Source organism: Rattus norvegicus, chromosome 3, assembly GCF_036323735.1.
Source record: "Rattus norvegicus strain BN/NHsdMcwi chromosome 3, GRCr8, whole genome shotgun sequence".
In the NCBI taxonomy this organism is placed as follows: Eukaryota; Metazoa; Chordata; class Mammalia; order Rodentia; family Muridae; genus Rattus; species Rattus norvegicus.
The window spans coordinates 129,814,357-129,842,043 of NC_086021.1; the positions used below are offsets into that span (position 1 = coordinate 129,814,357).

The 27,687-nt window shown below is 43.3% G+C and overlaps 1 protein-coding gene across 10 annotated transcripts in view; it reads left to right on the forward strand.

The window, feature by feature from the left end:
• The window catches only part of Slc28a2 (solute carrier family 28 member 2), a 62,868-nt gene extending 35,932 nt beyond the window's left edge, over positions 1-26,936 (forward strand). For 3 of the 10 annotated variants that reach the window (XM_063284462.1, XM_039105769.2, XM_063284460.1), the window contains exons 2-20: positions 2,131-2,237; positions 4,506-5,680; positions 6,232-6,328; positions 6,422-6,513; positions 13,946-14,037; positions 14,835-15,018; positions 17,035-17,176; positions 18,191-18,304; positions 18,689-18,766; positions 18,896-18,976; positions 19,396-19,476; positions 21,400-21,525; positions 21,607-21,737; positions 22,139-22,307; positions 22,474-22,671; positions 23,231-23,312; positions 24,654-24,752; positions 24,926-25,037; positions 26,188-26,936. In XM_063284462.1, the coding sequence (XP_063140532.1) occupies positions 6,248-6,328; positions 6,422-6,513; positions 13,946-14,037; positions 14,835-15,018; positions 17,035-17,176; positions 18,191-18,304; positions 18,689-18,766; positions 18,896-18,976; positions 19,396-19,476; positions 21,400-21,525; positions 21,607-21,737; positions 22,139-22,307; positions 22,474-22,671; positions 23,231-23,312; positions 24,654-24,752; positions 24,926-25,037; positions 26,188-26,305 (1,980 nt within the window). In that variant the 5' untranslated portion in view covers positions 2,131-2,237; positions 4,506-5,680; positions 6,232-6,247 and the 3' untranslated portion in view covers positions 26,306-26,936. The other 7 variants (XM_063284459.1, XM_063284461.1, XM_039105768.2 and 4 more) reach the window with 7 other exon arrangements.
• The last annotated feature ends 751 nt before the right edge of the window (positions 26,937-27,687 follow it).

Genomic DNA, 27,687 nt, shown 5'->3' on the forward strand with positions numbered 1-27,687 from the left:
GGCATGGGCCTCGATGAGTGATGATGGCTGCAAGGCATAAGGCTTGTCTGTATAATAATGTACATATTTTCATGTTCCTCTTTTGGGGAATGCTTTCCCTGTTAAAGTTAATGACTCCATGATACTTAGAAACAGCATGAGTCCAGGAGGCAAGAATATGTTCCTCAGCAAAATGGTAAGTGCTGTGACCTTCAAGACAGCCCTTAAGGCTGTGGGAAAGAACTCTGAAAAATGAGTTCAAGAATATATAACTCTCAAAAGCAAGCAAACAAACAAACAATAATATGTAACTTCTTAAGTATGCAAAATATAAGAACATAATATGAATTGTATGAGTGGCTTTATGGATCTAAAAAAACAAAGGCAGCTGCAGTAATGAGCCAGCTCAGCTCATCAGAAAGATTCAAATGTAGGTAGATTTCTGAGTTCAAGGTCAGCCTGGGACAGAGCAAATTTAGGTCCAGGCATGGTGAAAATGGTGATCTCAGAGCTCGATATCACCCAGCTAAATCATTGTCTGTGCTTACAAAGACAGGTGGACCACTAATTCATTTGCTAGGTTAAAAATATATATTTTCTGTCTTTTTCTAAAATCAAGTGGCTAAGGTCATAAAATGATGGTTCATGGGATAATCAAAAGGTAATATTGAATTGATATATAAATAAAAGACTGGGCTTTGGTTTGTAAGAGCTAAACTATCTAGATGAGCAGTCTAGAGAGGTGTCTCGAACAGAAGACAATTGTCTGCTTGTGCCCTTCACTGGCTTCAAGTCATTTCTTTTCCTGCTCTCAAACACCCAGTCCTTGTGACCCCTCTCTAAGGCAAGGCTGGTCCGTGGCATCTGCTGATAGCCATTCTCCCTTTGAAAAGCAGCTTTTGATCTGCTATTATGCCTTATTTAGTGGAAAATGAGCACTTGACAATGATCTGCAAAATTATCATGTGACATGGACTGTCAGTCATAGGCTGTGTGCTGCCTGATCCACCAAACTGCCTCATTGGACATCCACAGCAGCTATGCACTATATGTATGATTGGACCTAAGTAGGTACACAGGGCACAGTGAAGTTACATGAAGAAGTTGACTAATCCTGTGTACTAGTAACAGTATGCCTTTGTCTCCAAGTACGCACCTTAGGCCTTGCTAGATGTGTTTTATGACTGATTGACTGAGAATCAGAAGACTAGCGCCTGCTTTACGGATGGTTCTTACTGCTGTGCAGAGTCCACCCAGAAGTGGGCACCTGTAGCATCACTGTCCCATTCTGCAGTAGACATGAAAGACACTGGGAAAGGGAACTCTTCACAGTGGGCATAATTTTGAAGAGCACACGTGGTCATGATCATGCACTTTCCTAGTTATAAAAATGATCAGATGAGTATACTGATGTTTATATACTGCTGTAGGTAATGATTTGAGTGAATAGTTAGAGACTTGGACATATGACTGGAAAATTGGAGTGAAACAGATTTAGGTAAGGAGTATATGGACAGACTACCCCAAATATGAAGGTATTTGTATCTCACATAATAGATCACCAAACCTAACATCAGCAGAGGATTTTAATAACCAAGTTTAGGTTGACTGTTCTGTGAGTGCTAATTCACCTCTTATTCCTTCCTCATTATTGTCTCATGGGACACATATACAAATTGTAATGGTGGCACAGATGGATGGTATACATGGGTTTAGCAACATGTACTCCTTTTCACCAAGACTGACCTGGTACAGTTTCTGCTCAGTGTTAAATCTGGCCACAACAGAGATGAACGCTGTGTTCCTGATGTCACACCATTCTGCAGCATGACCAGCCCGAAACTAGGTGACAGGTGGACTGCATCAGTTTACTTCTATAGTAAAAATATCAGTGATTTGTTCTTACCAGAAGAGATACTTCTTCTGGCCATGGATTTTCCTTTTCTGAAGGCAATGATTCAGATAAAGTACCATTTTTGGATTAATAAGTGCTTCTATAGTATTCCACATATTGTTTCTGACCAAAGAATTCACTTCCTCTATAAATAAAGAAGTATGATGATGGTGGTATTAGTAATACTTATATTGCTGTGATAAAACACCATGACCAAAAGTAACTTAAAGAAAGTTTATTTTTACTTATATTTCCAGACAGCTACATCCATAAAGGAGCATGACATCAGACGGGTATGGCAGCAGGAGCAGGGAACCAGAGCTGACATCTCAGTCACACATAGGGAGCAGAGAGAAACAGGAAGGTGGGTGAGCCTGTAAGCCCTGAAACACCACGCCTTGAGATGTCCTTCCTTCAGTAAGGTTGTACCTAAACATTCTATAGTCTCCTCAAATAGTGCTACCAACTGTTGACCACTGTTCAAATGCACAAGCCTATGAGGAACATTTCTCACTCAAACCGCCATGTTCTCCATCATCTTGAAGCAGCTGACTTGAGTAAATGTTAGAACAGCTTTTTTTTTTTTTTTTTTTTTTTTATTAACTTGAGTATTTCTTATATACATTTCGAGTGTTATTCCCTTTCCCGGTTTCCGGGCAGACATCCCCCTCCCCTTCCTTATGGGTGTTTCCCTCCCAACCCTCCCCCATTGCCACATGTGGGGCAGGCTCTGAATGGGTGTTCCTTCAGTCTCTGTTTTAATCTTTGCCTCTCCCTTCCCTGCCAAGGGTATTCTTTTTCCTCATTTAAAGAAGGAGTGAAGCATTCACATTTTGATCATCCGTTTTGAGTTTCGTTTGTAGAACAGCTTTTTAAAGACACAGTTACTGTGCCGTAAAATGAATAGGAGGAGAAACTACTGAGGTAACAGAAACTCAGGTCTCTTTCAAGGTGGATCCTGTCTTCTAACCTTTAGATATGTACATTTATGTGAAAATAACTGTGTAGATCCCAGGAAACTAGAAGGAATCGAGTGCTAAAGGGGGAAACGGAATCTTTAGTGGAAGTAGAATGCCTGTTATATGCAAATGGAAAGGAGAATGCTGGGAGTGAAGAGGTATGAGGAGGTGTGACCGAGACACAGAGGAGAGGAGTCAACCCAAACTAAGGACACATGAAAACATCACAAAAAACAAAAAACAAAAAACAAAACATGAGTCTTGATAGGGGAACAAAAATAAGAGTAATAGTTTAAATAGAGGTTCCTTGTGTAGGTAACAAAAGCTGTTAAATAACCCTGAGTCATGGATGCTAACTAAAAGCCTGTGTCAGGGATGACACCTCCCTATGGATTGCTGATCAGGGAGTCTCATGGAAGGGGGGGGGGCAAGACAGGCATCTGCTATTGTTTGCTCACCAGGACTAGGTAGTAAAATCAGGTTGCTGAAGATGCCCCATTTCTTGACCACAAGACATAGAAAATCAAGCTACAACTTGGCTGGAAATCTCTTCCTTGCTGGTGATCACTCCAAAAGCCAGAAGGTGTTACATAGGCTGTTGGAGAGAATTGTTCCCAACACCCTTACTTAGCTGTGGACCCTGTGTGAATAGTACTGACAGGCTAGATAAGATAAGCCCACTAGTACATCAGTGGTAGGGGATACCCAACTGCTATCTGGTTAGGTTTCATGTCCACCGCCGGAAGGAATTCACAGTCAAAAAGCCTGTGGTTAGGGAGGTTATGTTTCCCAATGGGGAAGTACTGCTGTTGCTTTGCTAAATGGACATGATGTTCCCATTAATTTACACTGTAATATAACTGTTTGTGTTCATAGGGTACTAGTTATCTGCTTAGGTCGGTAAAATTTCTTCCTGCAGTTGTCAGTTTTGTCTGAAGAAATACAACTGGTCAAAGTACTCAGAGCAAATGACCACTGATAATAAATGAGACATCTGTTTAGTCACATATAAGACTTCTGAGTACCACAGAAAGAGGGCGGGATGAATCTATGAGTTGGAGGAAAGGAGTTGTCAATGCTGTTGTGGTGGTGACTTCTGAGCATGATATAAGTGCTGTACTCCTGGACTCACTACAGCTATGAGTACTTATGTAAGACATGCACACCATTAGTCCTGTACTGTCCATATTTGTTTACGGAAGGAGAGAGATTTGTGGAGTCCCACCCCTTCCTGAGGAGTCATCCATATCAGTTGGTGGTTGATAGGGGAAGGAGACACCTCTTTTTCAGGTATAGCCATTGACAAGGTGCTCATGGCCCTGTCAAGAAACCCTAATGAAATCCACTGGGTTGTTATAATAAAATTGAGACGTGGAAGCAGAGGAGTGGCTAGTTTGGAAGAGAAGGAGTATTAGTGGGAGTGGAGGAGACAGAATAGGATAATGGGGCTGAATAGGATCAAAGTACATTATGTACACGTATGAGAATACTAAAATGAACTCCATCCTTTGTATGTAGTTGATATATGCTAATAAGAACTAATCTTCAGTTCCACCTTGAACAGTTGCAGTTATATAGGCAGCCAGCTGGCAGCAGTCTCGAATGCCGAGGTTCTCCAGAAGGTGTGATATGCTCCAATCAGTGTGCAATATATGGTTTCTTCCATTACTCAGGCTTTGCAGGTCCAGCATGGAGATGTGGAAATGGAAATGGTACCTCATCAGCATCTGCAGTGAGCCAGTAGCCAAACTTGTGTTTTGTGTTCCCACACGTTTATGCTATGTTGGCCTAGAAGTCTTGATTCCAGAAGTGGGGTTGCTTCGGCCAGGAGGCACAGGAGACATTCCCTGATCTGGAAGCTAAGACTACTCTGTAGCCACTCTGGAAGCAACAATAGAGTTAGGAGGGGTGGTTGACCCAGACCAAATGGAAACTGGACTTTTTCCCACAGTAGAGGTAAGCAAGAGCATATCAAACGCAAGGGATCTGCATTGTGATTAAAGCCAATGGGAAACTACAACAACTCAACCCAGGTAGGATGATACTTAACCAAGACCCTTCAAGAGTGAAAGCATCGATCACTTTTCCAGGTAAAGGACCAAGAGTGCCTGAGGACCAAGAAGCAGAGGGTGGAGGGGCTAGGGAACGGGTGTAGAAGATAATTATAACTCCAGCTAAGGCTACAAGATTTGTTATAGAAATGAGGATTATTATTGCCATGAGTGTTCCTGTCCCAATTTTGTTCAGAATATGCTTGAGTAAAGAGATGCATATGTTAAGCAAATATCTGTGTTTTCATTTTTTTCTGATCCTCTAGCTAGTAATGTAATGACTGAGATGATATCAGTAATTAAATGTTCTTAAATTTATATTGTCTCAATTCAGCTTTAAGACACTAAGGACTGCATTCCTCCAGGGAGTTTGTCAGTTATTCTTTGGGAAAAATGGTGTATTTTCACTGGTAATGAGATAAGTATATGTTAAGCTCAACTAAGAAACACGTTTTCAAGAAGCCCCTCCCCTAGAGTGGGTGGCACTTTTCAATGGTAACCACCTACATAAAAGGAAGTCTAGTTGGGAAACTGTTCTGTTCCTTGCCCAGAAGTCTTGCTGAAGGGAAACCTCCACTTCCTGCTTGTGAGAGTATTAATCCCTGCTGCAGCTGTCCATCCCCACTGACATCAGACTCCAGTTTCTCCAGGATCCAGTGTGTTCTGAAGATCAGCAGCTCTCCCGGAGTCTTCAAGGCGCCAGATTTGGAAGTCTGAGGCATCTGGCTTTGTAACCTGAGCAGCTGCCAGGTTCCAGCCATTATCTGACTGGGCTGTGCGGACCCACCCAGCACATTGTAAGTCATTCTTGGAAGCCCTCTCTTCATACACACTCTATCAGTTCTGTTCCTTAGAGAACCCTTCCTAAAGCAGTCTGTTGATCTTTCCCGTTTCCCCCCTAGCAATACTGGGCACCCAGGGCTTCCTCAGGTATTCTCTTCTCTCTCGTTCCTTTCAGCATAGCTCAGTGGGGCCTGCTTAGGAAAAAGATAAAGAACATTGCTGTATGACCCTTGATTTGAGGGACTAAATGGGTTATATTTCAACCCAGGTCTTGGGGCCCTGGGAGGCCCATGGATTCCTTCCAGTTCCTCCCTGTTCTTTACTTCTTGCCTGCCGAAATACCTCTTTTTCCAAAATCATTCACAGCAAGAAATCAAATTCTACCTTTTTTTTTTATTATATTAATCTGTTCACAATCTTTCCAGTTCTTATTTTTAATGAAAGCATCAGACTCCTTAGAGAGGTTTGGTTTGTTTTCTGAGAGGACCTGGCCTTAAAATGTCTCCTTTGCCCCACATGACTGAGTGACAAATGGGCCAGCCTTAGGCTTGAGTTTGTTTTTCAGCAGAGGATAACAGGAGATGGCGAAGTCAGAGGGAAGAAAGTCTGCTTCCCAGGACACATCGGAGAATGGCATGGAGAACCCAGGCCTGGAGCTCATGGTATTTCAGTATGGTGGGCTGCTGTGTGGCTGCTTTCCAAGGCTCTTGATCACCTGGCTGCATGGCTGATCTCACCTTTACCTGTGCTTCTAGGAAGTCGGAAACCTTGAGCAAGGCAAAACACTGGAGGAAGTGACACAGGGACATAGCCTGAAGGATGGCTTGGGGCATTCCTCTCTCTGGAGGTAAGGGTGTTCTAGAGTTCAACTGAGTAAGCAACAAAACCCTGGGGGATGGGAGGGCAGGGAAAAAAGGTGACTGGGAACAGATTGAAGCGACTCATTCTCAGATTGCTTAACTCACAGGCAGGACCAGGGTCACTGCATGTTACCATGTGAACGTGTGTATATTTTATAGAATTAACTTAGTGTAAGGCCTTGACATAGACAAGCCCATCAGTGCCTGCCAGGATGACATTCAGAAAAGAATAGCAACAGCAGTGGTAATGACAGTATATGGCTAACATTTACTGAGCACTACTATGTATAATTATCTAGATGAACAGTCGACTTTGTACATTTTTGTAATTACAACATTTCATCCTTTGGTTAGCAGTTTAACAGTCAATAATGTAAATTCCATGGAAGTTTTCTTGGAGCCATAGCAGAACTCTGCCCAGGAATGTCCTGGTTTGTTTGTTTTGGTTTGCTTGTTTGGTTTTGGCTCTTTTTTCCCTCTCTTCTTTTTCTTTCTTCTGTTTGCTTTGTGATAGAGTTACTATGTTACTATGTAGTTACTGCTGACTTGGTATTCACTGTATAAGCTAGGGTGTCCTTGGATTTACAGATATTCTCTTGCCTCAAACTCCTGAGGGCGGGGATTATATTCTTGCTGTTAAATACATGAGTGGAAGTTCATGCTGTACACACATGTCTTCTCTGGACCTTGAAGGCAGATACAGGAAGATGAGTTCTGTTCTTATTGAGTGTGAGAATAATCTGGGAAGTATCGTAAGATGCTCTTTCATTCCCCCAAGTTATTTTTCCTCTTTAAGCATAATTTAGACAAGAATGTTATAGATATTTTTGCTCACCTACCAAGGATGGTTACCAATTGGCACACTAATGTGCTGCTCTGAGACCTCCACCATTACACACAGCAGGAGTGATGGTCCTCCAGCGCTTGAACTCTTTAAATTCTAGTAGTGCTTCAGACTTCCCACTCAGGCTTACTCTCCTTTCCTTCTGAGCACAACTTACCTGTCATCCATTGTGGTAGGTGCAGGACTTATACCCTCATTAGTTTGTTCCTTGGTTATTCAAATAGCACCTATAATTTTCCTTGCAAAAGAAATAAACACAAGGGCCCAGCCTGAGATGTGCATGGAGCATAGTCATGAGATAGAACATCTTCCCTTGGAAATCTCCACTGTTTGTCAGAACAAATGCAACTTGAAGAGAGAGGAGTTCTGGAGGAAGAAGATGAGGGTAGGTTGGAAAACTCACTGTATAGGTTCTTCATGTCTGCCTATTCATCTACTTATTTTTGTATCTATATATCTGTATATCTATGTCTATGTATTTATGTATCTAGTATTTATGTGTCCATGTATTTTTGTGTATATCTATGTATATATTGATGTATGTATGTATCTATCTATCTATGCACTTATCTATGTATCTATGTATCTATCTATCTATGTATCTATGTATCTATCTATCTATGTATCTATGTATCTATCTATTCATCCATCTATCTATCTATGTGTCTTTGTATCTATGTTCTATCTATCTATCTATCTATCTATCTATCTATCTATCATCTATCTATCTATCTATCTATCATCTATCTATCTATCTATCTATCTATCTATCTATCTATCTATCTATCTATGTATCTATCTATATATATCAATCTATCATCTGTCTGTCTATCTATCTATCTATCATCTATCTGTAGGATGATGTCATTATGCAGGTGATGCCAAGTACAAGATAGAACCAGACCTGTCATTGAGAAGGAAGGATGGGCAGGAGAAAAGTTTTTGGGAGGAGGAGGAGAGTGGAGTGGTGGAGAAGCAGCCGAGAGAACATGGCAGCAGATGTTAAGATTTCTCTCTACACATCTACAGGTTGTTATGATTATTCTTAAGGGATGGATGTGTACAGGGCTTTGTATGTCTAGATGAGCAAATGATATCTTATTTAAGTGAGCAATTATATCTTATGAATTGGATCAGAGATTATTGTGTTGTGTGTTCCTTTATGTGGTGATTTAATTTAATTCAAGAGAGTGTGTGGTGGCTGTAGACACTGGGCTGCTACAGAATTGAGATGTATATGTCTTGCATGGTGGCAACCTGCCTTGGGAACTAGCTGTGTAGAGAGATTGTTGCCAGGCTCAGAGAGTAGCCATCGGCGGGTGAGATGCTTTGCTGACTGAGATGAAAATATCAAACAGATGTCATGGGGCACTACAGTGTTGGATCTAGTGCGAATTAAAAGAAAGCATTTTTTTTTTAAATTTTACAGAAACAGATGGTACCCGTTTTACCTCAACATCTATCTATCTATCCATCTATCCATCCATCCATCCATCCATCCATCCATCCACCCACCCACCCATCCTCTATCTATCTATCTATCTATCTATCTATCTATCTATCTATCTATCTATCTATTGAGGCACTCTTATTCTGTCACCCAGGCTGTCCTCAAAACTCTTATAGGCTCAACTGGGCGTGCACCTAGCTTGCTTGGTACTTTGTTTTTTAAAGATTTATTTATTTATTATATGAGTACACTGTAGTTGTCTCAGACACATCAGAAGAGGGCCTCATATCTCATTACAGATAGTTGTGAGACACCATGTGGTTGCTGGAATTTGAACTCAGGACCTGTGGAAGAGCAGTCAGTGCTCTTAACTACTAAGCCATCTCTCTAGCCCAGTACTTTGTTTTTTAAAGACTTTTGGCCTTGCTTCTTCATAGCATGGTAAAGATCAGACATTTGCTATCTTCTGTGAGGACTGTATCAAGCAAGGATATGGGTATTTTGGGACAGAAAGTCCTCTACCAGACAACACATCTACTAAGACTCAGTAGTGACTATGTTCTGGTTTAGGTCTTGTCTCATTGGTTTAGGTCTTTTCTCATTGAATTTGGACTCAGAACCTTTAGAACTTGTTATCTCCAGCTTCTCCAGTTCCTTATAGCTATCACCTCTGATTTAAACATGCTGGCCTTCCCTGATAGACTTTACCCTGGCTCAGTTTTTCTTGGCTTTACCCACTGGTTATTAGCCTCTGTTTGTGTTTGAGATTCAGTTGACATTCTCCTTTGGACAGCTTTGTAAATTTCTGTTTCCTATGCAACAATATCATTTGGTTCTTTTTTTCTTCTTCTATCTTTATTAACTTGAGTGTTTTTTTTTTTCTTTTTTCTTTTTTTCAGAGCTGGGGACCGAACCCAGGGCCTTGCGCTTGTTAGGCAAGCGCTCTACCACTGAGTTAAATCCCCAACCCGACTTGAATGTTTCTTATTTACATTTTGATTGTTATTCCCAGGCCAACATCCCCCTAGTCCCTTCCCTCCCCTTCTCTATAGGTCTTCCCCTCCCCATCCTCCCCCCATTACTGCCCTCTCCCTAACAATCACGTTCATTTGGGGTTCAGTCTTGGCAGGACCAAGGGCTTCCCCTTCCACTGGTGCTCTTACTAGGCTATTCATTGCTACATATGCAGTTGGAGTCCAGGGTCAGTCCATGTATAGTCTTTGGGTAGTGACTTAGTCCCTGGAAGCTCTGATTGGTTGGCATTGTTGTTCATATGGTGTCTCAAGCCCCTTCAAGCTCTTTCAGTCCTTTCTAAGATTCCTTCAACGGGGGTCCCATTCTCAGTTCAGTGGTTTAATGATGGCATTGCCTATGTATTTGCTGTATTCTGGCTGTGTCTCTCAGGAGAGATCTACATCCCGTTCCTGTCAGCCTGCACTTCTTTGCTTCATCCATGTTATCTAGTTTGGTGGCTGTATATGTATGGGCCACATGTGGGGCAGGCTCTGAATGGGTGTTCCTTCTGCCTCTGTTCTAAACTTTGCCCCCCTATTCATTCAGTTCTTAAGTTCAGAACCAGTTGTGTAAAAAGAATTAATCAGTCCAGCTAGCACGTGTTAAAGACACACAATCCAGGTATTTTATATACCAGCTATAAGCCTAGATTGGGTAGGCTTTGGAGTTATTTTAAGTTATATCCCAACCATATGTATCTTGTTACTGGCTGTTTCTCTTGGCCATATGCTGAAGGTCCATCTCCTCTCATGGAGGCCTCTTGGGGAGGAAGAAGGAGGAGGAAGAAGGAAGGTATCATGGGGTAGGAGTATTGTGAGCATATGGCCATGAAAGCCAGGCAGTTGGAGTAGGAGCAGCCCAGGGAGAACATGGCAAGTGATATCTCGAGGTCATTGACAGGGAAGTAGATAAAATAGCATAGAGGTTTGTTATCTGCCCAGCTCTATTGATTTAAGGCTTATTACAAATATGAAGGGATGGTTCTTTTTTTTTTTTTTTTTTTTTTTTTCTGGAGCTGGGGACCGAACCCAGGGCCTTGTGATTCCTAGGCAAATGCTCTACCACTGAGCTAAATCCCCAACCCCGGGATGGTTCTTTTATTTGGGAACTAAATGATTTAAGGTGGGGTAGAAACCCCCCAAATAATATTTAGCACAACACAGTTGTGTACATAATTTTGGCTGTGGAAACTCGTATTTCAGATGCTGGGTGACAACGGACAAAATCTCTTGCCTGTGACTTATTTTTACAATTCCAGAGCACATCCCCTCTTGCTTCATAGTAGTGTGTCCAACTGATATTTAATTGGGTATAAAATAAGACCTTAGACCTCTTGAAAGTTTCTAGACACCTGTGCTGGGCAATCCTCACTGTTTTCTCACACCGTCAGTTGATTCTGAATTGACTTCTTCAGTTCCTGCTTCTATTTCTTTCTTCAAGCCACTGTAATAAAGACTCAGCCAAGGCTGCACTGTCTGCATTCACAGATGCTGGATTGTCTGAAAGCTGCCTCACGTTTTCCACAGCTTGACCTGAACGAATTAAGAGTTAAATGAAGAGCCCCAGATCCCAGCAGTTATGCGGGGCTCTGTGTCCCTGAGTTAGGAGAGTTTCTACACCTGGCAGATAGTTTGACTAAGAGAACTCATGGACACTTTTGTTGCTGGTTTGCTGCTGGATGTGGTGACCACCAAAGTCATGCTTAGCTAGAGCTTCTGACCATGCTCGCCCATTTGACTTCCACCTACCACGTGTGGGTGGAGCCAGTAAGCCTGCAGGAAGGTTGTCTTTAGTCAATACCGGAAGCTTCCATACAAATGCGTGGAGGTAGAGGCAAAGTCTCAGTGTTCACTCACCTAAGAGCTAAACCTCTCAATTCAATGTCTAGCTATAGCACAGATACTAAGCCTCAAACTGTACCATTATGTAGGGTAAAGGGCTTGCTACTGTTGGCAAGATGCTGGACCAGGGAAGATACAGAGCTCATGGACACTTGTGTATGTGCTTCTATGACTGCTTGATTAGTTTAAAAGGTTGAGTTTTTCCTCTTTTTATTTTGGATGTATAGTCCATCATCATTTTCTTTTTAATACTCAGTTCTAACCTGGTATTCTAGGATTCCATTGTTCATGAGTTTTGCAAACGTTTTGGTAATTTCTGAGTACTCATTGACCTTCCCAGGAAATGCTGGTTTTCGGTGAAGAGGTGAAACCCTAAGCCTGTGCTTTCTAATGACTCTTAGGCTCATGTATATTCCTTTCTTTTTTGCAGTGACTTTGCCCAATAGGTACTTAATTGGATATAGTTTCAAGTCAGCTTCACCTTGTGAATTAGGAGATAGGTAGCATATTTAAAGTAGAGAGAATTTACTCATAAAGAGACTACTATGTGCAATTAAAGTATAATGACAGGCATATGAAAATAATATAATAAAGCCCAAAACTAACCTAAAGAGAGAATTAAGAGAGAAACAAAAAGAGTGGCTGGGGAGTTGGCTCAGTGGTTAATTAAGTACATGCACTGCTCTTTCAGACGTCCCACACTCAGTACCTAGAAGCCACACCCAGTGGCTTACACTTGCCTGTGATCCTAGCTCCATGAATCAGGGCGCACAATCTAACCTTAGACCAGAAGGTAGTGCAAGAGAACCTGGTAGTGTGCTCAGACCAGAATCCCTCCCTGCTTAGATGGGAACTTTCTGTATTGTGATGTCTTGTGAGGTCCCATGGGGGGAACCCACTAGATAAGCCAAAGGGTTTGGAGTTCAGTGGTATGTCCTCACTGATTGAACTCTCAGGACATAAGCAGGGTGGAGTGAGGACCTGTAGGAGCAAGTTAAAAGTTGGAACTTACGTGTCAAAATGAGTGCTTTGTGAATGATATTCAGTTGGCAAGAACAACCTCCTCCAGTGTTATAAGAGTTTCACTGCTGTCAAGTGCCGACACTGTAAACTTTCTGACTCCCTACTTGTCCACTAAGCACAGATGGTGGCAGGGGCCTGTAGATCCCAAACATCCTCCTGAGGTGAGGGGCTTAGACAATCCAAGCGTGATACAGATAGTTTCCCTCTCTCTTTTACTTCCCTGTATCTTAGAATGTACACCCTGCTGAGGCAACCCAGGGTCCGACTTCATGCAGAAGTTAAGGGGAGAGAGGTGGAACTGAAGAAGGAAGGGTGTAGGACCTATGGTTACAACAGGTTCAACCCAAGATAGGTGGGATGGGCACCAATAGACTCCAAACTGTGTGGTCCAAGACCTCAGACCACTTAGCTGCTGGTACCATCTGTAGCTAATACCTTAGCACCACAGTCTCACACAGGTCACTTCTAGTTGGGCTCACTTTCTTTGGAGTTTCCAAGAGTGTGGGATTCGGATCTATTTGCACACATAGCTACAGTGTACTCCTTAGGAGTGGCAAAGGCAGATGATGGGGTCAGGTAATGTGTTCCTGGGATGGTGATGGAGAGTTTAAGAAGCTAGGCTACTCAGAGATGAGCTCTCCTGACAACCTCTGTGACCTTGGGAAAGTTACTTGGCTTCCTGGCTTTCAGATTGCAACAGCACCCACCCCCAGGGTCATTAGAGGGTCAGTGGTGTTAGTATTTGTGAGTCCTTTGAGCCCAGACACATGAAACACACTACACAAAGCAATCTTGAGTAGTTCTTGCTGAACATCTTCTCTCAGTCCTGTCAACCTAGAGACTGAGCTTGGTGCTGTTTTCCCTCCTACCTGCCAGTGTGTGAAGAATTACTCAAAGTACTAGCTTTGTGTGGTTTTAGGGTGCTGTGATAGAATAGCCTCTAAGAAGGACAGGCGGAATATGGAAGCCAAGTAATGCCTGTCCTTAGGAAAACAGACCACCATCCACTTCTGTGGTAGTAAATCACCAATGATGTAGCTACTGTACGATGAGTCAGCCTTTCTGACCTGAGGCACAGGCACAAAATTTGAGCTGACCTTTGGGGACCTTATTGGAGAACTATTAAACATCTGCATCTGATTAATTTTCATTATTAACTAAGAATAAACTTTGCCTGGTCTATCAAGTTCAAAGACTTGCACACAGGATGAAGTAATGCTCACATATAAATTTTGGCTTCTCATCAGGAGGATTCTTCAGCCCTTCACCAAGGCGAGAAGTTTCTATCAAAGACATGCTGGTTTATTCAAAAAGATCCTGCTTGGTCTCTTGTGTTTAGGTGAGATCATGAGAATTCATGAATTGGGGGGAAACAGGAGCATTTTTACAGTTGTCAACTTGTGTCAAGATTGTTGCTGGGAGAAAATGAATAGTACTCAGAAACTAACTTAAAGGCTATGTGAGGTGCAGATCGTAACTGCCTGTAGGTGAAGACAGTTTATTGTCTTAGACCCAGGAGGATAAGTAAAATCCAAAGAAAAGCTATAGTTTAAAAGCACACTATTTGACAGGTTTAAAGTTTTAACAAAAAAAATTTTGGTTCACCTTGTTTTTAGTGCTTAGATTTGATTCAGAGCACATGTCTGTAGTATTTATGAAAGATGCCTTTATACATAACATATTTACTGCGTTGTATTTAAAATCAGTGCTAGATATTATTTTTGAGAGACAGAAAACCTTGCTTATGGTATGCTGTCAGTGGAGTGCGGAGCTTTGATTAGGTGCAGCAGGGATGCTGAGATCATAAGTTATTCTTCTGGGTGAATCCGGGGGCACAGAGGAAGCTTCATGTGGCTTTCCCTCCTAGAGCCAGCCTCCCTACACGGCTTTACTCAAGACAAAGTTTGATCATTGTCATTTCCACACAGCTGGGGTAAAAAAGAAGAAGAAGAAGATAAAAAGCCTGATTTCCAAAGAGTCTGACAGTGGCTGTGGACCACATCTAAGGGAGAGAGCAAGAGCGAGGGCAGCAGCTAAACTGGAAGGGTTGAGACTTCCCCAGAGCAGAGAGGAATGGCCTCCTTCCCTGTGGAAGCTCAGCCTTCCTGACTCCCACCCTTCGCCTTCTCTTCACAGCGTATGCTGCCTACCTCCTGGCAGCTTGCATCCTGAACTTCCGGAGGGCACAGGCCTTGTTTGTCATCACCTGCCTTGTCATCTTCATCCTGGCTTGCCACTTTCTGAAAAAATTCTTTGCTAAAAAGTCAATAAGATGCTTGAAGCCCTTGAAAAACACCCGCCTGAGACTTTGGCTTAAGAGGTAAGTGTGCCAACTTTGTTGCTGTTCACTAAATCCCTAAGAACAATGAAAAGGCTCTTCTGGCTCCCTGGTTCAGAGGTTTAGCTGTGGTCTCTTAGCCCCATCAATGTTGGCTGGTGATAGAGCAGACTATTATGGTGGGAAGTGAGCAGGTGAAGTAAAGCTGTTCACATCATGGAGGCCAGGAGGCAAGGGTGTCAGTAGGGCAGAGATCAGCACAAGGTGTAACCTTCAAGGGTTGCCCTGTGATTGACTTCCACCAGTTGGGTCTCAGCTCCTAGAGCTTTCTCCACCTCCTAACAATCCTTTTAACTGTGAACGTGTCCGTGGATTAACTCACTGATGACGTCAAAGCCTTCTTCTTGTCTCCTTTTACCTCCCTTTCTTTTTCTTTTCTTTATCATGAAACAAGGTCTCTTGCCCATGCTGGTCCCAGAACTCTTTATCTACATATAAAGGATTTATATACATATCAAGGATGTAGCAAAGGATGTCTTTGGACTGCTGATCCTCCTGCCTCCACCTCTTCAGTACCAGAATTACACATGTACTTAGTTCACGGAGTGCTGGGATTGAGCCCATGGCCTTGTCCATACCAGGGAAGCCTCTACTTGGACAAGAGGTGGCTGAGCATCACAGCCATCTCTTTAGTATGTTCCCTTTTGACAGCTCCTGAGTGGGCAGGCTCTCACCTTATACCAAGGCAAGTGCAGAGAGCACAGAGCAACAGGCCTTTGAGCCCCACTCCAGTTTCTCATAGACTTGGGTCAGCATTGCTGGTGCAGATGGGACTCCGTATCAGGGAGGAAGTTCAGTCTGAAATCCCAAGCGGCCATGACAGAAGTGAGAAAAGCCATGCTTCTCCTCAGTGGAGTGGTCAGAGCAGATGCTTGCACTTACACCAACCTATTAGCCAGGTGGCCTCTCCCTGCCCTGTGTTAGCCCCTTTCCCTCTAGTCCTCCCAAGCGCCTCTATGTGATTTCATCTTTACAGCCCCTTAGAGCAGTGGTTCTCAACCTTCCTAATGCTGTGACCTTTTAGTGTATTTCCCCATGCTGTGGTGACCCTCCAACCAGAAAATGGCTCATTGCTATCTAGTTGTAATGTTGGCAGTTATGCATTGTAATAACATTAGTGTTATCATAATGTAAATATCTGTTATGTACGATATCTGACATAAAACCTCTAAAGGGGTCTTGACCCACAGGTCAAGAGACACTCTTAGAGTCTAGGAGAAACTTGCTCATAAGCGTAAATGAACTCATTTTCAATTTTATGTGTATGAGTGTTTTGTCTGCATGTATGTGTGTGTGCCACATGCATGGCTGGTGCCCAGTGTGTTCAGAAGCTCGGATCAGATCCCTTGTGACCTGTGTTACAGGTGGTTGGTGAGCCACCATGTTGGTGCTGGAAATTGAACCTGAGTCCACCACAAGTATAAGTGTTCTCAGCTGCTCAGGCAGTTCTCCGATCCCCAATCTTGCAATCACATTCCTCCTGCCTTCCTAAGGTTTGCACTCCATGACTGTCTCCTTATTCATTTTGGTAGGCTAGGGATTAGACCCATTGTACATTCTAGGCAAGTGCTCTGCTGAGCTACATTTCCAGCCTCTAGTCTATGTAGTAAAGGCCGTAAGTCCATAGATGATGTATTTGATTCCAACATTTGGAGTGGTCAAAAAAGGAGCAGCAGTCCATAGGGGACCAGCTCAATATTGTCTTCTGTTTTCAGTATTTTATTGGTCACTGGAAGCACCTTCATGGATGAGTCTGCATATCACATTTCAATGATATGTCTGTATGAGAAATGAGACATTATGCGGTTTGTAGTCTCTGATTAGACACTTATTCATATAAATTGGGGAGCAGAAGGTAGGGAGCTACCAGAGGATTCTCAAGGTTCATCTCTGTGTAGTGAATGAGCCCTTGTGTTCTCTCACTGAGCCTCTGACTAAGGGAGTTCTCTGTTGCTCATTGCCTGAGTCGGTGACTGAGCTTCGTCATCCCTCCTCCAGGGTGTTCATGGGAGCCGCTGTTGTCGGCCTTATTCTCTGGCTGGCTCTGGACACAGCTCAAAGGCCAGAGCAGCTGATCTCCTTTGCGGGAATCTGCATGTTCATCCTCATCCTCTTTGCCTGCTCCAAACACCACAGTGCGGTGAGTTTGGGGTACGTGGTTGGGCATAGAAACACAAGCAAGGGCTACGTCGAAATTACAAAGTGCCCATGTCAGGTATACGTGGCAAAGACAGAGCTAAGCAACATTTCCTGGAATCTTCTTCTGACAGGTTTATTCCTAGTCAAAGTTTGAAAGCTTTTAGAGTCCTTTGGCCTGTTAATTTTTACTGTGGTATATATGAAATCAAGTCAGTATTAAAGAAATATAAAATCAAATAGAAGGAAAGAAAGAAAGGAAGGAAGGAAGGAAGAAAGAAAGAAAAAAAGAAAGGAAGGAAGAAAGAAAGAGAGGAAGGAAGGAAGGAAGAAAAAACAGCATGGCAGAGAGTCAGATGTCATTGTACAGAAATGATGTTTGCAGAAGTTATTTGCATGCATGTGTCATTACTATAACGTAACTTATGTAAAAATTAGTACAGATGTACTTGCATCTCCACAATATCACCATATTTTTTGTACCAGTCTCCTTGTTCCCTGTTCTATTTTCGTGGTGGAACTCCGTGACCGAGAGCCTTTGGGAGGAAGGGGTTTTACTTGTCTCATACTTTTCCATCACTGTTCTTCATCGAAGGAAGTCAGAACAGAAACTCAATAAGGGCGGGGATCCTGGAGGCAGGAGCTGATGTAGATGCAGTGGAGGGGGCTGCTGACTGCCTTGCTCAACCTGGCTTGCTCAGGGTGCTTTCTTATAGAACCCAGGACCACCAGCACCCCTCACAATGGACTGGGCCGTCCACCATCAGTCACTAGGTCTCCATCAATGCCCTATAGTCTTGTCACCAGCCCAATCTCATGGGGGTATTTCTCAACTGAGGTTCCTTCCCCTTAGATGACTTTAGTTTGTGTCAAGTTAACATAAAACTAGCCAGCACAGCTACATTACCCCAGACTGTTCACACCCTCCCTTAGCACCCCTCCCAGGACATGGTTGAATTAGGCAATGGCTGAACAAAGTCTGTAACTCATGCATGGAATATTTTCTTTTTGGTCTCAGGTGAGCTGGAGGACAGTGTTTTGGGGCCTGGGCCTTCAGTTCGTCTTTGGGATTTTGGTCATCAGAACTGAACCTGGATTTAATGCATTTCAATGGCTGGGAGATCAGATCCAGGTACAGGGAATTGGATGTCAGAGTTTTCTTCACCGGGAACCTCAGAGAATGTGGATTTGAGGAAGCAGGAGGCTTTGGGACTATGCCTTAATGATGCTGTGGCAGAATCTGGTCGGGTAAAGAGAAAGAGTAATGGGGTTCCGGTGAGAATATGGAATCCAGTTAGGTAGAGAGTAATAAGGTTCAGGCAGTACACAGAATCGGGTAACGAGAGAAAGAAGAAGGGGTGAGGTGAGAATGTAACTGAAGAGAAATTGATTGGCTGAGTCTGTCATTTCATGACCAATTTCTGGGACATGGCTCACAGGTGGTCACACCTGAGTCATATCCCGTCTTCCTGTGTCCCACCTTTCCTAACTTTCATCCCTTTTCTTTTCACTTCAGATTTTCCTGGCATATACTGTAGAAGGATCCAGTTTTGTTTTTGGTGACACACTGGTCCAAAGTGTTTTTGCTTTTCAGGTAATACCTAATTTGTGGGCAGGCATGACAATGTCAGCAAAGGGCAGGGGCAGAGGGCTGGGGATGATGTGTGCCCCACACTGCACACTCACTATAGTCTCTCACACACTGCCTCCATTCTTGTTGCAGTCTCTCCCAATCATTATTTTCTTCGGATGTGTGATGTCTATTCTCTACTACCTGGGCCTTGTGCAGTGGGTGATCCAGAAGGTAAGGCATTTGGTTTCCATGAAAGGACCTTCAGCTTGAGTCTGTCAGGAGAATGAATGAATTCATACTTACGTTGGGGGAGAAAGTTCGTACGTGGGATGTGGAGAAACAGAACCAATTTGAAAAGTCCATCTCTCTGAAGCCTCCTGGTATCAAATGATTACCCAGGCCTGAGATGGGCTAGAGGCAGAACATGGTAAAAAGTTCTTTCATACTGGGCTAAATTTGCTTGTTCTAGAAACCCCAAGGCTTGAGTTCTGTCTGGCTAATGTTCAGAACTTGTTCTGTTACTCTGGGCCATACTTTTTCTCCGAGCCTGAGTTTCTTTACCACCCAATGGAATAGTGGGGAGGGGTTTTGCTGGACACTATTCAAGACTCTTGGCAATGTTGGAAGATTTATGTGTCTGAGTTCTTTAGATTGCCTGGTTCCTGCAAATCACCATGGGTACCACAGCTGCAGAGACCCTGGCCGTGGCAGGAAACATCTTTGTGGGAATGGTAAGTACCCTGGAACCTTCTGTTTTTCTAATCTCTCGAGAACCAAGAACTTGGCAGAGAACAAATTTAGAAAGATGATTTTCCCTTCCCCTTCTCTCCCCACCTCCTTCCTTCCTGTTTTTCTGAGACAGGGTGTTTTGTAGCCCAGGCTGACCTCAGAGTCACTATGTGGTTGAGGTTGACCTTGAATTTCTGATCTTCTTGCCTCCCCACTCCCAAGTGCTGGGCATATAGGCATGTGTCACCGCGTAGCTTGAAGGCCTCATTTTTCTTGTGAAAAGCAGAGAAATGAAGACTGTGGGACAGTAAATCCCTCATGAAAGAGTCCTCAGAGGGTCACGGAGAGTTCATTGCTTTGACCCTTGATGACTAATGCACAGTCCGGACACACTATCTAGAAGGTTGTCCTTAGCCACTGATGCAGCTTCTTACACAGGGTATAGGTGAATGTCTTAGCCTAAACTTATTCCCTCAGGAGCTAGGAAGGATGGCCGAGCTAGCTCTGCTTTCTTGCTGTGAATTCCTGTGGCTTTCCAAGGTCTCTGGGGAGGCAATGGCTTGTCTTTCTCAGGACTAACAGGGCTGTTCTTCACACAGCATCTTTCTCAGTTCATCTACCTGTGTGGTAGAAGAGGAAATGTTTGTTTTCAATGGGTGTCTTTCCCCTTTGCTGTGATGAAGTACCATGGAAAAAGGAATATAAAGAGAGAAGGGAGTTATTTTACTCAGTCTGAGAGTACAGCCATCCTGTGGGGAAGAGCTTGGTGACAGGAGTTTAAGGCAGCTGAAGAGTGATGCTGGTGCCAGCATCCAGGATCCAAGTCTAGGGAGTGGGTCTTCCCACTTCAATTCACCTAATTAAAATGAGCTCACACAGGCTGACCTATCAGGATAACCCCTCACAGGCATCCCTAGAGTCATTTTTAAGGAGATTCTATTAATTGTTGATAATGAACATTAACCATTCCAGTGTTAAATCTGTGCTATCGACTGGTCAAATCAGTATTAGGGATAATCATTTTTCAAATGAGTAAGAAATTAACATTGGGGTCTTCCGCAAAACCTTGGGCTGCTTATCTGCTTTTGATCTGTTTTCAGACTAGGTCTGGATGTCTTTTTATCATGATCTTACATATTGCTAACATTATGTATAATCAGTTGATTTTTTTCCACCTAGACTCTAATATTCTAGGCATCTTGCATGAATGTTCTTAGTAGCTAATACATTCTTTTGCTGACACTTATTAAAGGATAAATGACCTTATAGATTGAGGCTAGGTTATTTCCTCCGTGAATCTTCCTAATTAATAAATAATTACAGACGTTTCATTAAAAATTGCTTTGTGCTTATTTAATGACTCTCACTGTGTGTGTTTGTGTGTTTGTGTGTGTGTGTGTGTGTGTGTGTGTGTGTGTGTGTGTGTGTAAGTACTCTTGTACCATGGTTCTCATGTGGAGGTTAGAGGACAACTTGTGGATGTTGGTTTCTCCTTTCCTTCTATCTACCATGTGAGTTCTAGATATGGTTCTCGGGTCTTCTGGCTGAACTTTCTTGCTGGCTTGACAGTATTTTCTTATTATTTCATAAATCATTTGCTTACACAAGCTATTTTCAGTTCCTTTAATACATGCTTTATAGGCATCTAGTGTGTGATCAACAAGTGGAGTGTATGCAATAATTTATTCGCTAGGTGCATGGATTTAGGCATGGCAAATAAAGTGAATGATCACCAGTTGTCTACAGTATTCTATAACATGATATAGGAACACTTGAAAACAAGCCAGCAAGGAGATGATTGGGCAGGACTTTATCCACTAGCTGGAAGGGCATGTATCTGATAGGCCCATTCCCTTCCTGGGCTAAGCAGTTTGACATGAGGAGTAATATTCTCTCAGTATGTGACTATTTCTCTTTGTTTTTAGACAGAGGCACCTCTGCTCATCCGTCCCTACCTTGCAGACATGACCCTCTCTGAAATCCATGCAGTGATGACTGGAGGCTTTGCTACTATAGCAGGCACAGTGTTGGGAGCCTTCATATCCTTTGGGGTGAGGCACAGTCAACAGAATCGCACTTGGTGCACCCACGTTGAGCCCTATAGTGGTGCTAATCCCCATCTGGCTTTACAGATTGATGCATCATCCTTGATTTCTGCCTCAGTGATGGCTGCCCCTTGTGCACTTGCCTTGTCCAAACTGGTATATCCAGAAGTAGAAGAGTCCAAGTTCAAGAGCAAGGAGGGAGTGAAGCTGCCTCGAGGGTGAGCAGGGGACAATTCAGGAGATGGTGATGTGTGCTACCTAGAGAAGCCTAGTGTGCTAGAGACTTCCAGTTTCCCCGAAGGAAGAAGGTCTGTTACCCCATGTCCCCTTTTGCTATTTTGGCTTCCCAGCTAATCATTTTCAATTTTTGTTTTGTTTGGGTTTAACTTTCCCACCTGTATTAGTGCCTTATATAAAAATATTCCAAGTTCTAGGCATCAGACTTTCATAGCAAGAGCATCTGAATCACTTCAGAGAAAGTATTGCTAAGGAGTCGCATCACCCCTCACAGTGGCTGGCTGCCCACTTCTTCCACTTTAGGGTCAATGGAGCTTCTCCTCTCTGAGGAGCTGAGACTACTGTAGGTAGCATATTCTTTCTCTATGCCCAATAACCACAGGGAAGAGAGGAATATTCTGGAAGCCGCGAGCAACGGAGCCACAGATGCCATAGGCCTTGTTGCTAATGTTGCAGCCAACCTGATTGCCTTTCTGGCTGTATTGGCCTTCATCAATTCTACCCTTTCCTGGCTGGGGGAAATGGTGGATATCCATGGACTCACTTTCCAGGTAAAGTCTTATATGTGTTGGGCTTGTTTTCCTGACCCTCAGTAAGCTGAAAGCCTGAGGCAGAGAAGGTGGTGGAGAAAGGAGAGGAGCCTAAGTGTCTGGAGTGACTCCTGGCACCTGACCTTTGTTGTCTTCTCTTCCTTTCCCTTCTTTCTCTCTCCCTCAGGTCATCTGCTCCTATGTCCTAAGGCCAATGGTTTTCATGATGGGTGTACAGTGGGCAGACTGCCCATTGGTGGCTGAGATAGTGGGAGTCAAATTCTTCATAAATGAATTTGTGGCCTATCAACAACTGTCTCAGTACAAGAACAAACGTCTCTCTGGAGTCGAAGAGTGGATCAATGGCGAGAAACAGTGGATTTCTGTAAGTGACAATCCAGCAAATAACAGAGCGAGAAGCATATCTGAGGGAAGGCACAATGTGCCACACAAATATTGGGGGCCCAAGGTGTTTCTTAGTGTCCCAGCCTAAGCACGAGACAAGCAGAAGCATGTGTGTCAGTACTCAAGCTTCTGCTTCAGGTCTGTGTTCTTTCTCTTTTGCATTCTTACCCAACTTTGATCTATGAGCTGATTGCTGTTCCTTACATTGGGACTGTCCAAAGAACATATCTTCTCCTGGATGTCCTACTTCCATTTATGTGCACATTCAAATGTCTATGAAACAACCTTTCTTGCCTCTGCCTTTGCATCTAGGTCATTTTCTCTGTATCTTTAGTAAGAATCCTGTTGGGTCAGGAGTTGTGTAGTATTACCATATCATGACAGTGGTTGTAACTGGGGCTGGTTGTTTTCTGAGCACCATTTGTGATTCCTTAGAGCACTGTAAGAAAGTTTTGGTGTGCCCTGGAACTTCCAACCTGGTTCTGAGCCTAGGTTGGAATTTACTAGGACTAAATTTATCTACTTGTTTCCCCCCCCAGGTGAAGGCTGAAATCATTGCAACATTTTCTCTCTGTGGATTTGCCAATCTTACTTCCATAGGGATCACACTGGGAGGCTTGAGTGAGTTGTTCAATTCCCCCAGGTCCTCTACATGCCAGGCAGATCCAGCCTTAGCTCACTGCAAAGCTGAGGCTCGCTAGAGAACCTGGAATGAAGTGGACCTCTCAGGCCACACATAACTCAGAGCTATCGCAGTCAGTCTGACTACCGTATATCCTTTATAATCGATGTCTTATCTCCCTCTTCTCCTTTCTCCAAGGCACAAATGCACTTTATTTTTATCTTCCTTTTAAGAAAGAGGTTATGAAAATTATATTTCTATCTTGCTGCTAAACTGCCAAAGGTACTTTCTGAAATTAACCTACTCAACAGTTTTTAACTTTATAGGAGCGATATTTGTACAGGAATTTAAAAATGCCAAATATAAACAGGAGACAAATCAGATAAGTGGAGTCAGTGAGTATCATATCTTGTTGGGTAAAGCTGAGAGTCCCGGAGTACTGAGGAGTAGTTAGTACTTGAAGCAGAGGTATTCAGGGTGCTGACTGTGGGTGATGGTTGCAGGAATACCAAGAGAGAGGGAGTGGTCCTGCAGGGCCGTGTGTGTGTGTGTGTGTGTGTGTGTGTGTGTGTGTGTGTGTGCGTGTGTGTGTCTGCATGTCTGTGTGTCTGTGTGTGTGTGGTGTGTGAGTGTCTGTGTGTGTATTTGTGTGTGTCTCTGTATGTGAGTGTCTCTGTGTATGTGTGTGTGCTGTCTGAGTTTCTAACAAAATCCTGAGCTGAGCACTTGGAAGAGTCAAGTTAGAAATGGGTCTAAGAAGCAATTAAATATGAAACAAATGTTAAAATGTCATTTATGTCAATAATATTCTGGGGTAGGTTCACTAAATTTATGTCACTGATAGCTGATTAAACAGTGTGAAGGTGAAACAATTTCCTTTTGGGTTATCTTTTTCCTCTCTGTTAAATACTCACCCACATTTCTGTATGTCTGTCACATGATAGCTGTGTCTCTGGGCTGGGCTCAAAATGGTCAATATAATGCCATCTGGACTTAACAGTGTAGATCTCAACTGGCCAACACAGGCACCTGTGCCTGCTTGAGGAGCTCAGAGCCCTGCTTGATTCAGATTTATCTTGAATGGGTTCCAGAACCACTGAGGTAAGGGTCAGATATACAATCCTTGATCCAGGAGAAGTCTGAGTTATAAATCAAGACTAACTTATGTATACACCTCTTAAGGAAGGTTAACAGCCTTAGGCGGTTTGTCAAAGAACACTATTCATTGGACCTGCTTTTCTTTTTTTTTTTTTTTTTTGCATTCTTCTATTGGGGACTCATGGGCTACACCTCCTTGCTGTGTGAGGAAGATATCAATTGCTTTCTATTGTTTCCTACAGCATCCATGGTTCCCCAACGGAAGAGTGACTTGTGCAAGCTTGTGGTCAGGGCCCTCTTCACAGGTGCCTGTGTTTCCTTCATCAGTGCCTGTATGGCAGGTAGGTGGCCAAGCATGGTCTCTGGCAGAGATCACAGGATCTCTCTCAGAAGGTTTATTTAACTAACCATCCATCCCACAGACACCTAATCTACATCCAACCAAGCAGCACAGACCTTTGGGACCATGTGCCAAATCTTCCTCCTTGAAGTCATTCTTATCTCCTCCATGCAGGAATCCTCTATGTTCCCAGAGGCGCTGAAACTGACTGTGTCTCATTCTTAAACACAAATTTCACCAACAGAACCTATGAGACATATGTGTGCTGCAGAGAGCTCTTCCAGAGGTAGGCGAGCACCAGGGTTACTGCTCCTTCTTAGCATATCCTCTTACACGAAGGGGACTTCTGTATGTTGGGAGAGCAAGGCTGTGAGTACAGCGCCATGGAAGCTGTATGGGGTGCATGAGACACAACAGATGTTAGCTCTATAACAGGTTAAGAAACCAAGTAAAAGTAAGCGAATCGCAAATTTCCTTTACTGCTAAAGCGGAATTTATAAACTGGATAGATTGTTCTTCTGTTTGCTGGTTCTGATGTGTATGTTCTCAGTGGGTTTTCTAAAGGTATAATCTAAGAGTCATTAGCATCTTGAAATCAAAAGAAATGTTTTCAGGGGCTGAAAACACCAAACAAAACCACTCACAAGTCAACTGGCATCTGGCTCAAGTAGTTCAGATGCTACTCTTGCAGAGGGACTAGGAGGCTGCTGTTGGGGAGGACCTGAGTCCTAGTTCCCCATGCACACTGGGTGCTTCCAATCATCTGAACTCCAGCTCCAGAGGGGTCCCATGCTTAAGTCCTCTGCAGGCACCTCCACTCACATGCACACACCCACTCCTGCCCATGGACATATAATTGGGAAAAAATAGCAGCTGGATCTGTCTGTCTGTCTGTCTATGTATGTAAGAATAGAAGATGGTAAATGGGAGGGACTGGAGGAGGAAAAGTGGGGGAAAGTGACATAATTCTGTTTTTTTTTTTTTTTTTTTTTCGGAGCTGGGGACCGAACCCAGGGCCTTGCGCTTCATAATTCTGTTTTTGTTTGAATGAAATGAAAATCAAAAAATTGAAAAGAGAAATACCAATGAAGTGTAAACATTTTTTCTTTCTCAAGAGGAAAGTGGCCCTAGGTAGTCAGCCTATCTTTTTTATTAAATTGAATTCTGAATCATTTATAAGGCCTTTTCCTCCTCAACTATTTGGAAATGACATTTCTAACTGGATGAGTTTAGGAGCTGGGCCTGGTGAGACAATGGTCAGGGTTCTGTACTAACATCAACTAGAGGGGCAAACTTCGTTTGGTTGGGTCTCATTTCACTGGTTATGACAACAGATCTACTCAGAGTAGGTTTGCTCTCTGCTACTTGGAAAACTTTTTGATATATTGCGCTGCCTTGCTTGTGTCTGACCCGTGTGTTTGGTTTTATCGTTTCAGTACTTTGCTGAATGGCACCAACATGCCTTCTTTCTCAGGCCCCTGGCAAGACAAGGAGTCCAGCCTCAGGAATCTTGCTAAATGCTGTGACCTCTATACCAGCACTGTGTGTGCCTGAGGCTGGTGGGGCCATTCCGTGACAGTTCTTATAGAACAGATTCGTATTACCAAATACATGTTCATGTACTTAGGCTTATTCTCTGAGAACTGCACTAAACTCCACAAAATGAAAGTCCTGATCTCACTGTGGCTCTGTATAAAAACCAGCATCCACCTTTCCACTGGCATGCCACATAGTAGATGTGAAATTCATTATAGACCCTCTTGAGCCAAAGTATGGTGGGAATGTAGCTAAGGGGGAAATATGTGTGTGGTAAGTGCTAAGATGGAGATTCAACCCCTGGCCAGGGCCAGAGTGGGGAGAGTGGGGAAATCCAAGTAGATGCTTAGATTTAACTTGGTGGTACACCCCTGTGGTCACTTACCTGTAAGCTCAGAGCTAAGGGGATTGCCTCAGATCCAAGGCAAGCCTGGCCCGAACCCTGAAGTCTTTCACAGAAGTGATAGAGTAGAGGCCATGTCCTTGGGCAGGGATGGAGGTGAGGGAATATATTTCTAAAGTTATATGGGAAACACTTGTGAATACTTAATGATAACATATTTTTTATTGCCAAAGGTTGTATACTTAAAAACTCTTTTCATTTTCATACATTACTAAAAAGCTTTCTGTAATAAAGTGTTTTTATGTATGTGTGTGTCTCTGTGAGGGTTTGTGCATGTGAATTCAGATATCAGAGGAAACCTGAGGTGGGGGCCACCTGCACCTGGAGTTACATTGGTCCTGAGACACCCAACATGGGGGCTGGAGACTGCACTCCTGTCTGCTGCAGGAGCAGTACACACTTAACCATGGGACCATCTTGTAACCCAACATGTAAAATCCCAAGGAATGCCCATTCTTGAAAAGGCCCTTACCTTGATTTGGCATTCTCATTTAGTGCCAGTCACCTGCACTTCAGGTTTAGATAGAACCTTGTAAAATAGTTTTGGACCATCTAAATGAATCACCCTGTAAAAAGCTGAGTTAGACCCTGAGAGAATTTCTCTGAACAGAAATGGATAAGGGGCTCTCACCGGGGCTACTCAACAGTCACTCCAGCTCCCTCACCTCTCTTGAATTCAGCTCCTCAGTAAGCGGTCACATGTGGGTGACACATGCCTTGGATCTCTGTGAGTTTAAGGCCAGATTGGTCTATGTGGTGAGTTTCAGGAAAGCCTGGGCTACATAGAGAGACCTTATTTCCAAAATTCAGAAGAAATAAAAAACAAAAATGCAAAAGAGACTCTGCGGGACTTATGGTCTGGTGCTGATGCCATGCTGAAGAACCCAGGAGCTGTCAGGTGTACAGGTGACAGAGGCAGTGCCATAGACAGCAATGCTTCCATGGAGTTACTCAGAGCCACAGGTCACAGAGAGACTGGGTGTCCAAGAACACTTGG